The sequence below is a fragment of the Mytilus galloprovincialis genome, chromosome 5, assembly GCF_965363235.1.
Source record: "Mytilus galloprovincialis chromosome 5, xbMytGall1.hap1.1, whole genome shotgun sequence".
Lineage (NCBI taxonomy): Eukaryota > Metazoa > Mollusca > Bivalvia > Mytilida > Mytilidae > Mytilus > Mytilus galloprovincialis.
The window spans coordinates 30,432,395-30,448,039 of record NC_134842.1 but is presented as its reverse complement, the minus strand read 5'-3'; the positions used below and the strand labels follow the sequence as shown (position 1 = coordinate 30,448,039).

The 15,645-nt window shown below is 31.0% G+C and overlaps 1 protein-coding gene across 4 annotated transcripts in view; it reads right to left on the bottom strand.

The window, feature by feature from the left end:
* Nucleotides 1-4,128, bottom strand: part of LOC143075579 (eukaryotic translation initiation factor 3 subunit C-like) — a 33,293-nt gene extending 29,165 nt beyond the window's left edge. For all 4 annotated transcript variants that reach the window (XR_012978354.1, XR_012978355.1, XM_076251044.1 and 1 more), the window contains exons 1-3: nucleotides 4,004-4,128; nucleotides 1,564-1,668; nucleotides 236-301 (exon numbers count right to left, since the gene is read on the bottom strand). Coding sequence is in view for 2 of the 4 variants with exons in the window: in XM_076251044.1 (XP_076107159.1) it covers nucleotides 236-301; nucleotides 1,564-1,658 (161 nt within the window). In the remaining 2 variants the exon portion in view is untranslated. The remainder of the gene's footprint in view (nucleotides 1-235; nucleotides 302-1,563; nucleotides 1,669-4,003) is intronic.
* Nucleotides 4,129-15,645: the final 11,517 nt, after the last annotated feature.

Here is a 15,645-nt window from a genome sequence, read left to right as displayed (position 1 = left end):
ATAATAGCCTACCCTAAAGATTTTCTTTATCATTTTTTATTGAGCACTGTTAAATTCAGAATGTTGCTCCCATAGACTCAATGTAAAAAAAACAACTCTACCTTCCTACCCTAACTTTTTTTTAGATGGAACTGGAACCACACACATAACATACTACTTTATCTGGCAAAAAATAATTGAGTTTAAGCTATATCCTTCTTTTCTTACCGTTGATCTTTAGCACTTTATTTCTTACCGTTTATCTTTAGCACTTCGTACTTCACGCTTTGTTTCTTCTTCTTCATCACTGAACTGGTAACCCCTTCAAAAGCAAATATATCATGTCATCTTTAATTTACATGAGAAATGTTGGCTGTGCATGCAGGAATTGATTTTTCGCCATGTGATTGTAATTCTTAAAACAAATCATAGACAAAGTAGGTTTCCTTTGGGTCACCAAATTTAAAACTTTGACACCAACTACATCTTAATATGATCTTATAGTGGGAGAATTTTTTTTTATCAAAATATTTAAGTAAAGTTTTATGACCCCTTCTGTAGCCATTTTTGTACAAACTTTTCAAACTTAAATTGTAATTTGTATCAAAACTACAGATATAACAAATAATAGAGATAGGCCATTTTGTACATACACCAACAGGAAACTTGATGCAAAGCATTATTATTTACTGTTTCATTTCATTTAACATGTTTAATAGAAAAAGAGCATTTTGTGGCAAATAAATCAAGATTTTTATCGCACACAGCCTTTAATACAGAGATTTTTGTTATAAAATTTGAAACATAGATTACTCACTTGCTTTTCTATGATGTGCTAGTGTTTATTTTTTACAAAAAGTTCCAACCAATGTGTAAATTCCAAAATACCTTGTGCTGAGTCACTAAAGTCGAACACACCCTAAAAGGTGTACTTGATTTGGTCTATATTTTTATTTGTTTTAACCAATAACTACATTAATAAACTTGTTTTAAGGAAATCAATGCTAGCACTGCATGCAATAGTCCTATATCTATAAGTCATCAAATTGCCAAATATGAGAGTACAAGGATAAAGGCTGTGGATTTTCTATAAAATTTCCATATGTTTAGCATTGAATCAACACAAGGGTACATAATCCTTAAAAAAGTCGGGGGAAAAAAGGATGAACCTTTTACAAATGCTAAATGTGTTTGGTTTTTTTCCATTCTTTATATAATAGTGAGATATAATAAAATAATTAAGTAAAATTTGACACTCTAAATCAATTAAGAATATTCTTTGGTGAGATTTAGCAATTTTTTGACATTTTTAGAATAAAATTCCTGGAATTTTGAAAACAAGGATTTTTAGAAATTTAAAGATCTTGAAAAGGAGCTCCATAACCTACATGACCTATTAATATTTTAGCTGTATTTTCTTCCTAAACTAATACTCTTTTGACTGGTAATATCAATTTTAAATTCTTATTTGTTTCAGTTTCACTGAAGTAAAAATTCTAATATAATGAAAAAAGTGATTCAGTTAAAAATGTTTTTTAAAATCATTAAATTAACAATTTTAACAAGACAGAGCTTAATACTTACGTTGCTGGTTTGGCAGTGGGTCTACTTGGTGCTACCTCTGTATCACTTACAGAATCATCTGATTCAGAATCAGATCCCATAAAAAACCTCGACATCTTGAATTAGCTGAAACGTAATTAAAAATAGTATTATAATAATTGATATACATACATGTATTTCATATATTTTCTGAACTACAGATCCTGACTTGGGATAGATACCTAAAGAATGTGGCAGGGTTAAACATGTTTGTTAGCCCTCAACCCTTCCTTAACCATGGACATAGTTGCTTTGAACAACTGAAAATAAAATTTGATAAAAATAATCTATAAAATAAGTTGAAAAGGACTGAACTTGTAGGTATCAGGTCTGTTTGCACCCAATTTTTACCAAATTCCAGTTGAATAATTGCATATTTTGTACCCAAAAAATATTTTCCTGAATAAAGTTAGGGAACTGTTAAACATGTAAAATGAAATGTGTTTTCTTCCCACGTGAATTTCATGATGAATTAAATTTATACACAGCTAAATTTAGTATTATTGCTGTGTGTTTGAAATCATGATTTTGTTTTAAATAGCTTTGATGTAAATACTAAAATTGAGAATGGAAATGGGGGATATGTGAAAGAGACAACAACCCGACCATAGAACAGACAACAGGTCACCAATAGGTCTTCAACAAGAAACTCCAGCACCAGGCAGTATCCTTCAGCTGGCCCCTCAACAAATATCTATACTAGTTCAGTGATAATGGTTGTCATACTAAACTCTGAATTATACACAAGAAACTACATGTATTTTGCTTGGTATGAATAAATAAAACATTGAAGATTTAAGTGAAAAACACTAGAGACAATGTTTTTAACAGCTTGATTGCTTTGATCTTATTAATTTTTGAAACAATGAAATTTTTTTGTAGCAATGCACTAACCAAATCGTAACAACATGATTAAGATTTTTTCAACACAACAAAAAAACGTAGCAAGAATCTCACTTTCTTTTGAAACAAAAACAACTTATTTTTTAACTCAATTACAAAATTATTAAACACAAAACAAATAAAAAGGGTCAAATGACTTTGAGTGAAAACCGAATCAACATGTAGGGTGCAGCCTTCACCCTTAACTTTTGAGTCCACAAGCCAGAGGCTCAATTTGTTTGAAAATCTTAGTTGGACTCTGTTGACTTGTCAGTCAGGGGTGCTACTCAAACAAGTTATTTCATTATCACCTATTTCAGTGATTTTTTTTTTATATTCAGTAATCACCTATTTAAGTGATTTTGACGTTTGCTTTGATCTTCAAATGCTAATTTCATTGATTTTCCATATTTTCACAAAATTTTTCTATAATTTTCCTACATAATTTAATTATCCCTTTATCTTTGGATATCAATTTCACCAGTGCGCTTAGGCAGTAAGTTAGTCAGCTAAAGTTTTTAAAAATACCCTTGTGAATTGTTCTGTAATCAAAAATTAATTAACTACTCTTACTACATGTATCAGACAAAGGTCAACAATATTAGGTGACCTGATTGGTTTTCTTTAGAAGAAGAATGATCTATTTTAAGGTTATGTACTGATCTACAAATTATTCCAGTTTTTGCATATTCAAATAAACTGTAAAAACTGGCAGGCTTATCAAGCAAATGACAATTCTGCATGTACATAATTGCTTTTTAAATGAAATTCTGGTCTTTTTACCAATAAAAAAATCAAACTTGTGGGAAAAATATCCCAAAATTTTTATAAACACTTACTAAAGTGATTAAATTTTAACCTTTTAAATTACTTGTTTCAGTGATTTTCAAAAGTCTGTGTGAAAATTTTAAATATTTCACAGCCAAAATCACTCAAAGAAGTGATTTTGAAATCACTTGTTTAAGTACCACCCCTGACTGCTTGTAGAGAAGAATTTTACAAGCCAATGCTTTAGGACTTGACTTGTGGAGGACTGTGAATGAAAGTGTTTTTTGGGCGAACAGACTTGTATTCAACTTATCAGATCCGAAGCAGAATAACACTAAACAAAAACACACCCTTGACATGGCAGGGTACTCACATATCCCCTGCAACAAAAAAGACACACAGAGCAGATCTAGTTTAAAGCTTTTTCAGTGTTTGTCATGTATATTCTGGCTCAAAAAAATCATAAATCCTCTGATGTAAAAATCATATGGTTTTAATTTTAAAAATGGAAAGCTTGTCGATTTTTCCTCTGTTGTTGAGAAATTCACATGCTCGATGTATGTTTACTGGTGATACAAAATTCGCAATATAGTTAGACGTGAGGTTAGACGTTGATGAATGGCTTATGGGACCAAATTACTTTTTTAATAGACCGGCACCAAAAGTAATATCCCAGTGCGGATTACTGTGCAAGCTTATTCTTCGATTTTCAATGCCTACATGATAAGAGAATCTTAATGATGAAGTAGTTTATAAAAAAAAATTTGTTCACCTTTGTGTATATACTATTTAACAAAATTTTATAACAAATGAAATTGACTGCAATATGTTATTTCGCACGCAATGGCGGCTTCCAGCAACTACACATGAGTTGTGATCTACGTCACGATATTATGGGTACTACAATAAAACCCGGGTACGTAAATCCGTCAGGAAAGAGTCTCCGATATTCGTCTATTTATGATCTTTCATGCTTTATCACTTTAAAGATTTTAAAGCAGAGACATATATATACTAATGTCTGTGCTTATAGTGAAAAAAATTAAAATGTGGATCATCGCCAAATATTTCTTCAGATAGAATTTTGGTATACTTTACCAAAATATATTTTCCATGCTTTCTTTTTTAAAATGCAAAGGCTATAGTTTTATCAGAGATATTTAGATAAATCGTTGGTTTCATTATGTGCAGAGAAAGTTACAAGGTAAAATATTAAATACAGGTAATATTGTATATTTCCGGGTGATAAAAAAACATAACAATTAAGAATAAATTAAGACGCTACAGAAGACTCAGTGGCAGATCAAAAAAAGGGGGGGTCCGGGAGTTAACACCCCCCTTTTTTTTTGACGATCAATTTATGATCTTTTTATGATCTGACGATCTATTTATGATCTTTCATGCTTTATCACTTTAAAGATTTTAAAGCAGAGACATATATATACTAATGTCTGTGCTTATAGTGAAAAAGATTAAAATGTGGATCATCGCCAAATATTTCTTCAGATAAAATTTTGGTATACTTTACCAAAATATATTTTCCATGCTTTCTTTTTTAAAATGCAAAGGCTATAGTTTTATCAGAGATATTTAGATAAATCGTTGGTTTCATTACAGAGAAAGTTACAAGGTAAAATATTAAATACAGGTAATATTGTATATTTCCGGGTGATAAAGAAAACATCTTTATATCTTTATTACCAAAGTCTATATAAACTATAGGTATACAATTATATCAACATCAATAAAACATATAATACATACATAAACACAGACTATGTGACAGCAGAAGGTGTTGTAATGATAAACAAACATTATTTTAACATTTCGGATCTAAGCTTAAAAGATCTAAAAATAAATTTACCTAAATTACACAATTCTTTTACATTATTAGTACTCATCAGTTTGATAAATTTGTACATCGACGGTTTTTTCCAATAAAATGGCTTAATATAAATTGTTCTAAAACCTTGAAAACGTGGACATTTGAGGATGAAATGAAACTCATCCTCTATATCATTTTTACAAAAAGTACATATTCTATTATTTCTTGTTATACCATAAAATCTTCCATTTTCTATAGCTAAGTTGTGGCTACTTAATCTTATTTTTGTTATACATTTTTTGTAAACATTTGGAATTGGTTTGCATAAATAAAATTGCAGACAAAAATTATCTAACATATATTTATAATTAGAACATTTTGGAGACATATGTAACTGAGCATCAAGTTCTTGTTTTAGACAATCGTATAAACGTTGCTTTATGACAGCAAAATATACATCAGGCAAGTCACAAATAAGGTTTTGGCTATACCATACATCACCTAAACCAATAAGAAAAAGTTCGTTCTTTATAAAATACAACCAGTTACACTTATTATTTGGACATCTCTCTAATTCACAATACAAGTAGTTATAACAATTTTTCAATATACAGTTTGAAGTATTTAGCAATTTAAACCAATATTTGAAAATCTTACATTTTCTTGCGAAAATAAGAGGCAATCTACCTAGTTCTTGATATATCATAACATTGTTAGTAGACAACTTAACACCAAGTATATTTTTACAATAGTTCATGTGGACTCTCTCTATTGCCGGGGCTTTATGTGCACCCCATATTTCGCTTGCATAACTCAATAAAGAATTTATATAAGTATCAAACAGTGATAACAAAGTGACATAGTTTAAACACATACTTTTCACATTTCTTCTTAAAGCAAACATTGCTTTTCTACCTTGTTCTGACAATTTCTGTTGTAACATATTATATTTGCCATTAAAATTTAAAAGTACACCAAGGTAAGTAAAATTATCAACAACTTCAATTTCCTTATTATCATAATACCATTTCTCATCAACATGAACTCTTCCACCTTTCCTAAATACAACAATTTTAGTTTTATCAATATTAACACTCAATGACCATTTTGATGTATACTCATATAATGTATCAAGCATATTTTGTAACCCCAAAACAGATTCTGAGAAAATAACCATATCATCAGCATACATAAGTAAAAATAAATTCAATTCTTTCATCTCATATGGTATGGCATTACTATTAATGAAAGCCATTTCACAATCGTTAACATATAATGAAAAAAGTATGGGAGATAACACCTCTCCCTGCATCAAGCCCAATTCATTGGAAAAGTATTCAGAATTAAAACCATCAACACATACACAAGTAGACACATTAGTATACATAGATTTAATAACAGTTAAAAGTTTACCTTGAATACCAATTTTTGATAATTTATACCATAGCATTAGCCTTTGAACAGTATCGAATGCTTTTGTGTAATCAACAAAACAACAATAAAGACGTTTGTTTGCTGATAGGGACTTAAAAATTACAGAAATTAGGGCAAAAATTGCATCTACAGTTCCAAAACCTGGGCGAAAGCCGAACTGGGCGTCAGTAATGACATCAAAAGAATCAGACCAGTCCATCAAACGTTGATTTAATACGGAAGTAAATAATTTTGCGAAATTACTTACAAGACTTATACCTCTATAGTTATTTGGATCGTCTTCGTTTCCTTTCTTGAAAATAGGCACAAGTATAGCAATGGCCCAGCTAGTAGGGAATATACCGGATTGTAAAATACCATTGAAAACCTTGACTAATATTGGCATAAAAACATCTTTATACTCTATAAAATATTCATTCAAAATACCGTCTACTCCATGACTTTTATTGCGCTTTAAATTGCGGATGGCTTTTAATATCTCCTCCTCTGTAATCACTTCATCAAGTTCAGGATATACACAATCGCCATCAGTGTTATTAAATAAATCTTCGTCACATGTATTGTCTATATTCACAGAAGACAATTTTTTAAAGTGTTCATAGAAAGATTGTAACGGTACATTATTTTTCTTTTCGGTCCTTTTCCTAAATTTCGAATAAAACAGTTTTGGGTTACTATATTTCAAAAAGTCCATTGCATTACCCTCTATACGTTGGTATTCTCGCTTAAGACGACGTTCCATAACTTTATATTCCCTCTTTGCACAAGTTAAGTTTGTATGGTTTACAATTGATTTTGAACGATTGAAAACATGTAGATAATCTATATAACATCGATAAAGTTCCTTGCATCGTGTGTTGAACCAAGGTTTGTCAAAATAATTAACTGGTTTATACGGCTTGTTGTTTACATAAGGCATCGTTTTAAAGAAAGGCGACATAATGTCCTCTATCATACATGTAAAATTGCTCAACGATTTATCAAAAGAATTTTGATTTTCAAAGTTTATACGATTCTGTAAACGAATGATATTGTCCATATTGATACGGATACACTCAGTACACTGTTCTTTAAATTCATCTTTCCATTTGTATTTAACACGACGTTCTGTATCTTCCATGGCATCTGAGCATTTGCCTGTGTTTCGCATGGTGTCTATTAATAAATTCAGTTCTAAATGTAAAAATGCATGGTCCGAATAAGTTGTAAAGTTTGACACAATTAACTGGTTTATATTCGGGAAATAAAACGAAGGTACAATGAAGTAATCCAGAACGCTCATACCAATAGGGCCACAATATGTAAAGTCATTTGAAAATCCGTTTTTGTGTCTACCATTCACTATTCTTAAGCCTGAGGATTTACACATACTAATTATTTTAGATCCATAACTGTTTGTATTTAAATCGGGATTGACTCTTTTCGGGAGAACACTATCGGCTAAATATTCGAAAGCGCCACAAATTCGGTTCTTTAAAGTAAAATGAATATCATCATTTTCCAGGAAATCGACTAACGTCCCAGTTCGACCATTCAAATCCCCAAGAATAAAAACGTGACCAAGTTCAGAGTATAACTCAATGCTATTTTCTAACTCATTGTATAAATCACAATCATATAACTTATAGTATTTAGATTTGACTGGGGGAATATAAATACAAGCAATATATACAGATTTGTCTTTGGTTAATATACCCTGCTTAATATTCAACCATACAATAGAGTCTAAAATACAAGTTTCAATATCAATAACAGTAGAAAAACATTTTTTAATCAAGATAACACTACCTCCTCCCTGAATAGATTTAGCTTTCAATCGAGGGAATAAATGACAATTATAATCAGGTAAATGAAATGAAAAATCTTTTTCAAACCAACATTCCGTAAGAAAAACAAGATCATATGTACATAAAAAATTTACAAATGCTTTATCATCAAGTTTTGTTTGTAAACCACCATTAATATTCCACGAGATAAATTTCAAACTCTCAGTACAAATGTTAGATGAAACACTAGTTGGAAGTCCTTCAACGCTATCCTAGTCTTCCTTCTCAGCCATACTGCTATTGGGATCCGGGTCATCATCGTTACTACCAACTGTGCTCTTCGCCTTCGAATTCCCAGAACTAGCACCACTAGGAAATGCCACTGTTGACTCCTTTATAAATTGCTTGTGTTTTAAAGGGTCGAAAACATCATTATCAATGTAAAGCTTGTCCTTGAGCAACACTGCCTTGACATTTTGACTTCGGGCTTCTTTTAAAATTGGGATTAACCTTTTCCGTTTAGCAAGAATATCTGATGGGTACTGCTCACTCAGGCTGAAAGGAGTTCCCTTTAATCTATAAGCTGAACGGCGCACTTTTTCCCGGTCTTTCAAACTTTCAAACGAGGCAAGTATGGGACGTGGATTGAATTTGCTGTTGATGCGTCTAACATTAACAAATTTAATTTCGCTTTTTATGTTGATTTCAGAACGGATAAATCCTTTTAATAGACTGTCGGTGTTTTCACCCGGTTGGTCAACGACTCCGTAGAACACCAAGTTTTGTTTCAGAGATTCGCATTGCAGATCTGTCACGGTTGATTTCAGTTCTTCGTTTTGTTTTTGTATTTGTTCTAGTTCCTTTTTAATTTTAGACCCTTTGCCTGGACTACCTGCCCCACCAGCGGCAATAGCTACCCACATGGTATCCTTCTCTACACATAACTCGTCAAGTTTTATTTTATGAGAAACGCATATATCTTGTACTTCAGTCATCTGTGAAGTTAGGGTTTCAATACCGGTTTCAGTTTTTTTGACTCGAATATACAAGTTCTCCATATTTTCACAAAAACTTTCCAATTTATCGATTTTTTTGTCCATATTTTCTAAATTACTAAGCCGGCTATCGATTGTTGTGATGTATTGCATAATATGACCAAGAACGTTGTTATCAGCCACTGGAGGTGGCGGCCAACTAAATGACGGATATGATCCAGAATGAGCTGGAGGGGGGCCAGGAAAAGGGAGCGGGTACGGGTACTGAAGCGGTGTACTGGTTTGCGTATTATAGGCATGCTTCTGATTATCAGGTGTCTTATCGGACGACAAGCCCTCGTGAATAGAATGAACGCTGGTGTTGTTTTTCGAAAGTTTTTTCGATCCCTTTTTATAAGGTTGTTGTGTTGGAGAATCAAATTCTGGGTCTGTATTATTTGACAAATCTTTCAGTTTACGCTTTGCATTTGTATTTAACTTGTTTCTAGTCATGTTGATAAATAAAGTTCGGAAACAATAAGTTCAATAGAAATACTGATATTAGTGACAAATTGGCATCAATGTTGACACTGGTATAATAATAATGTAAACAAACGATTGTTGACTTCCGGGTTTGGGTGTACTCGAATATTTCGAACGGCGTGATCTATTACAAACTAACCTTTGCTCGGTAAACGTGATGTAACGATTGTTTTTATACAAATTTTCAATTTATAGTATCGTCCTTATAGAATAAACATCTTCCATGAGTCTCGTCGTGTAAATATAATTATAAACAACAATAAAACTGTTTTTTGTCTCACCATAATACTACCCACGACCTTCACTAACCCTGTCACGTTATGAAACGTAACAATTAAGAATAAAATATATGATGATTATAATTAGTCTACCTTCTTACTACCAACTGTTAATTTGAACACCAATTTGCTATTTACAATTTGTAAAATCCAATACACAAAAGCTTTAATCTTGAAGGCTTTTTTACATGTTCATGTACATAGAAAGCAATTTTTTGCACAAAAAGTCAGAATAAGGTGCAATGAAAATTTCTTCAGATAGAATTTTGGTATACTTTACCAAAATATATTTTCCATGCTTTCTTTTTTAAAATGCAAAGGCTATAGTTTTATCAGAGATATTTAGATAAATCGTTGGTTTCATTACAGAGAAAGTTACAAGGTAAAATATTAAATACAGGTAATATTGTATATTTCCGGGTGATAAAAAAACATAACAATTAAGAATAAAAAAACATAACAATTAAGAATAAAATATATGATGATTATAATTAGTCTACCTTCTTACTACCAACTGTTAATTTGAACACCAATTTGCTATTTACAGTTTGTAAAATCCAATAGACAAAAGCTTTAATCTTGAAGGCTTTTTTACTTGTTCATGTACATAGAAAGCAATTTTTTGCACAAAAAGTCAGAATAAGGTGCAATGAAAATTTCTTCAGATAGAATTTTGGTATACTTTACCAAAATATATTTTCCATGCTTTCTTTTTTAAAATGCAAAGGCTATAGTTTTATCAGAGATATTTAGATAAATCGTTGGTTTCATTACAGAGAAAGTTACAAGGTAAAATATTAAATACAGGTAATATTGTATATTTCCGGGTGATAAAAAAACATAACAATTAAGAATAAAAAAACATAACAATTAAGAATAAAATATATGATGATTATAATTAGTCTACCTTCTTACTACCAACTGTTAATTTGAACACCAATTTGCTATTTACAGTTTGTAAAATCCAATAGACAAAAGCTTTAATCTTGAAGGCTTTTTTACTTGTTCATGTACATAGAAAGCAATTTTTTGCACAAAAAGTCAGAATAAGGTGCAATGAAAATTTCTTCAGATAGAATTTTGGTATACTTTACCAAAATATATTTTCCATGCTTTCTTTTTTAAAATGCAAAGGCTATAGTTTTATCAGAGATATTTAGATAAATCGTTGGTTTCATTACAGAGAAAGTTACAAGGTAAAATATTAAATACAGGTAATATTGTATATTTCCGGGTGATAAAAAAACATAATAAATGCAAAATAAGGTGCAATGAAAATTCGTAACAACTTCATGATCTTTCGAATTATGTAGGGTACTATGTTCTATACGAATAGATCTTGTTCCAACCACAGCCGCTTGGGTCTATGATACAGATTTTTAAATTTTTTTTTTTTTTTTTTTAGAATATTCAATTTTCTATATTTATCTAAATATCTCTGATAAAACTATAGCCTTTGCATTTTAAAAAAGAAAGCATGGAAAATATATTTTGGTAAAGTATACCAAAATTCTATCTGAAGAAATATTTGGCGAAGATCCACATTTTAATCTTTTTCACTATAAGCACAGACATTAGTATATATATGTCTCTGCTTTAAAATCTTTAAAGTGATAAAGCATGAAAGATCAGGGTCAGAAACTTGAATTTAGCTACTATGCTAACGAGACTGGACGGCGAAAACACAGAAGAGACAAAAGCCAAATTACAAACAGTGGCACATTACATTGACAGAACGGGCAGATTTAATACTGCTGTTCCTCAATCCCAATCTTAACCAGCGCATACCAAATTTAAAGCACAGAGAAGAAAATACATCGAGGAAAACGCACCAGAGAGGAAAACCGTACATTGGGACAATTCGTGCCAACAGGCCTTAAGATTGAGGATTGAGGAATGCATTTGATTGGGGGACAATAAGAAAATAAAATGATATCTTTTATACCTGTTGAGATTATACTATATTTTAGTAAAGTAACAAAACTATAACGAAATCGGATGGATATTCAAAACGGAAAGTCCTTTATAAAATGGCAAAAACGGCAAAATTAATAGCCAAACATATTTTACATGTCTACTGACGGATGGAAAACAACTGTCATATTCCTGACTTGGTACAGATGAAGATTTGTCTCTCTTTATTTATCTGTAACTGTCAATGTCATGTTAAAAACGTTAAACAATCAAATACACATATAAATGTGTATATAGAAAGAAAAAGAAAAATAAAAAGTAAAAATTAGGAAAAGAAACACACAAAAATACCAAGGTCTAATGAAATAACTGAGGTATTTCATGATTTGCATGCATTGAACAGATATAAATAGAAAGAAAAAATCTAACGTGACAGAATATTTAGAATAATGATATACACCTTTTGTTGCACCAAGGCCCTATAAACGTTCAAGAATAAATTCTGACATAGAAAATACTCATTTATAGGACAGGTCAGCAAGAGGTGCATTGCAATTTTCATTTTTAAACATATGTGAACTTAAATCAAAATCTTTAGCACCAGAATTTTCAGAACTCGTTATCAACAGTGATATCTCTATATTTGTAGAAACAAAAACAGACAAAAGATGTTTTAGGAAACATCGATCAACGTTTAAAAGAAAGTCAGTTGGATATGATGGTATTGTGAATGCACATATTAAACATACGGTTAAGGAAATGTTGACCATCTACCACAAGTTATTCAACATTGTTTTAAATACTGGGAAGGTACCAGATTCATGGACAATGGGAATTATTCCACCTATCTTCAAGAATAAAGGCAATATATACGATTCTAGCTCGTACAGACCAATAACATTAGTGTCATGTCGTGGGAAAACTTTCACATCTATCTTAAATGAAATAATTGTGGAACTATCAACTGAGATCAATCTGATTTCCGAGGCTCAAACATGTTTCAGAAAAGGTTATAGTACATTGGATAACATACTTGTAATACATTCATTAATATTAATTTATCAAGCACTTGGAAAAAAAACTCTTTTTGCACTTTTGTTGATTTTTCGAGAGCCTTTGATACAATCTCTTATACATCTTTATGGATAAAATAACAAAAGGCGAATATTTTTAGGAAAATTTTTAAGGTAATATATAGTATGTATAGTGATGTTAAATCTTGCGTAAATAATGGGAAGTTCCGACGAAGTGTCAGCCATTTTTAACTGTAACATTGGAGTGAGACAGGCAGAAAACATCCCCTTTTTATTTGCTGTTTATCTAAACGACCTGGATTCTTTCTTTGCTGAGAATGATGTTCAGAACTTGCAAGTTATCGAAAATATTTGCCACAATCATTTGCATATATATATATATATATTAAACCTTTCGTTCTTTTGTACGCCGACGACACTATAATTTATCTGAAACGGCCGAATCAATGCAACACGCCTTAAATGTTTTTGAAAGATATGTGTCCGATGGAAGTTAAAAGTTAATTTATCGAAGACAAAGGTTGTTGTGTTCTGCAAACGGAAATCAAGAACATTACCAAAGTTTCAAATATTTAACCAGTCTATTGAAATTCAAGATTTTTATCCATATCTAGGACTAACCTTTAATTACAATGGTTCATTTGCAACAGCGAAGAAACGTCTTTGCGAACAAGCACAGAAAGCTCTTTTTAGTCTCTATACAAAGAAACGTAACCTCTCAATACCTGTCGACTTACAATTACAAGTCTTCAACTTCGTATTTTATTTGGCCTTTTTAACTTTTTTGGATTCGAGCGTCACTGATGAGTCTTTTGTAGACGAAACGCGCGTCAGGCGTATATACTAAATTTAGTCCTGGTATCTATGATGAGTTTATTTACAACTGTTGATGCACTTGTACTTCCAATCTGACACATGGATGTGAAATATGGGGATTCGGAAACAATTACATGTCACTGGAAAAATTCCATCTACAGATTTGCCGGAATGTGTTGAAAATTAGATCGTCGGCACCAAATTTTATGACATATGGAGAACTTGGTCGTACATGTTTTTGGAACAATTAAACTTCTCACCAATGAAAATAAACTTAGCAATATACTTTATCAAATTATGTTCAACTTAAAAGATGATCACACTTTCAAATGGATGGATTATATTAAATCGATCCTAGACAATGCCGGACTAAGCTATGTTTGGACTCAGCAATCACCATTAGATATAAATCAACTAAAAATCGTACTGACAGAAAAACTAAAAGGTGCATTCATTTAACAATGGCATAGTCAAATTGACAACTCATCCAAAGGAGAATTTTATGGACTTTTTAAAACAATCTTTGGCTTAGAAAACTATCTTTTAAAATTAACACCATTCGAACGCAAATATATTTCAAAATCATTTATTAAGATGCTGCAATGTAAAAATTCCAGTAGAGCTGGGAAGATGTTATAACATTCAAAAAGAAGACAGGCCATGTAATTTGTGTTTAACTGCAATTGGCAATGAATACGATTATTTATTTGAATGCAATTCTTTATTAGTGAAAAATATCAGAAATCAGCATATTCCAGAGTGCTATGTGAAATAACCAAGTGAAGCAAAAATGAAAGGACTACTGTTATTGACTAATATTAACGTACTTAAAAATGTGTCTTTATTCATTTCAAAGTTACCTAAAATATTATAATATTAAAATATTATAATATAAAGTAAAGTAATTTTCTATATATTTCATTTGTAAATTGTTTTATTTATTTCTTTATTTGTATGTGATTGTATTTTATAATTTACCTCTTGTTTCACATGTCAATGTGACGGAGTGATTTTAAAATAAAGCACTGTATTGTATTATCAAATCAGTGACAAGTCAGTTTATTCACATTAAAACTATTTTTATAGGTCTGGAATTATTGCCTTTAACCCCCTTTTTGTCTAACATCAGAAAACTGTAAAAGGTAAATAGAAACTTAGATACTATTTTTATACAATATATGGATAGAAACTTAAAGTACCAAAATGTTCAGCAAGATTTACAAATTGTTTTGGGAATATTCTGGTGTAAATATATTATATCATTATTATACACAGTGCACATGTATTGTACACAAGTCTAAATTAAAAACAACGTTAAAACCTATGATTGCGTTGGACATGTTGGATAAAAACCTAAACTTTTAGACGTGTGCACGCAATATAATTTTTTTGATAGAGGGGTGATAATACAGCACAAAGAATATTTTTCAAAAGACCAAAAAAAGTAAAATAAGTATAGTTTAACAAAACGCATTTGACAAGCAGGTCGAACAACTGATGTTCTTAAATCCTGCTGAAGGCCATTGGCGATTGAAAAACAAACCAGATGTAACAACAGTAAACAATAAACTTGCGGAAAAGATTGTATACCGCAAACATTACGTACACAAATTTATATGCCATATCTGGATTTCCACAAATAATGTCTCTTCAGTGATGTTAGGAATCAAATATATTATTATAGTATATATATAGATGTGGAATATTCAAATAAAGATTTAAAAAAGCAACAACAAAAAACCGAAATTTACAAATACATTCATACGTTCGGTGTGAGCCAGGGCTCCGTGTTGAAGGCCGTACATTGACCTATAATGGTTTAATTTTTTT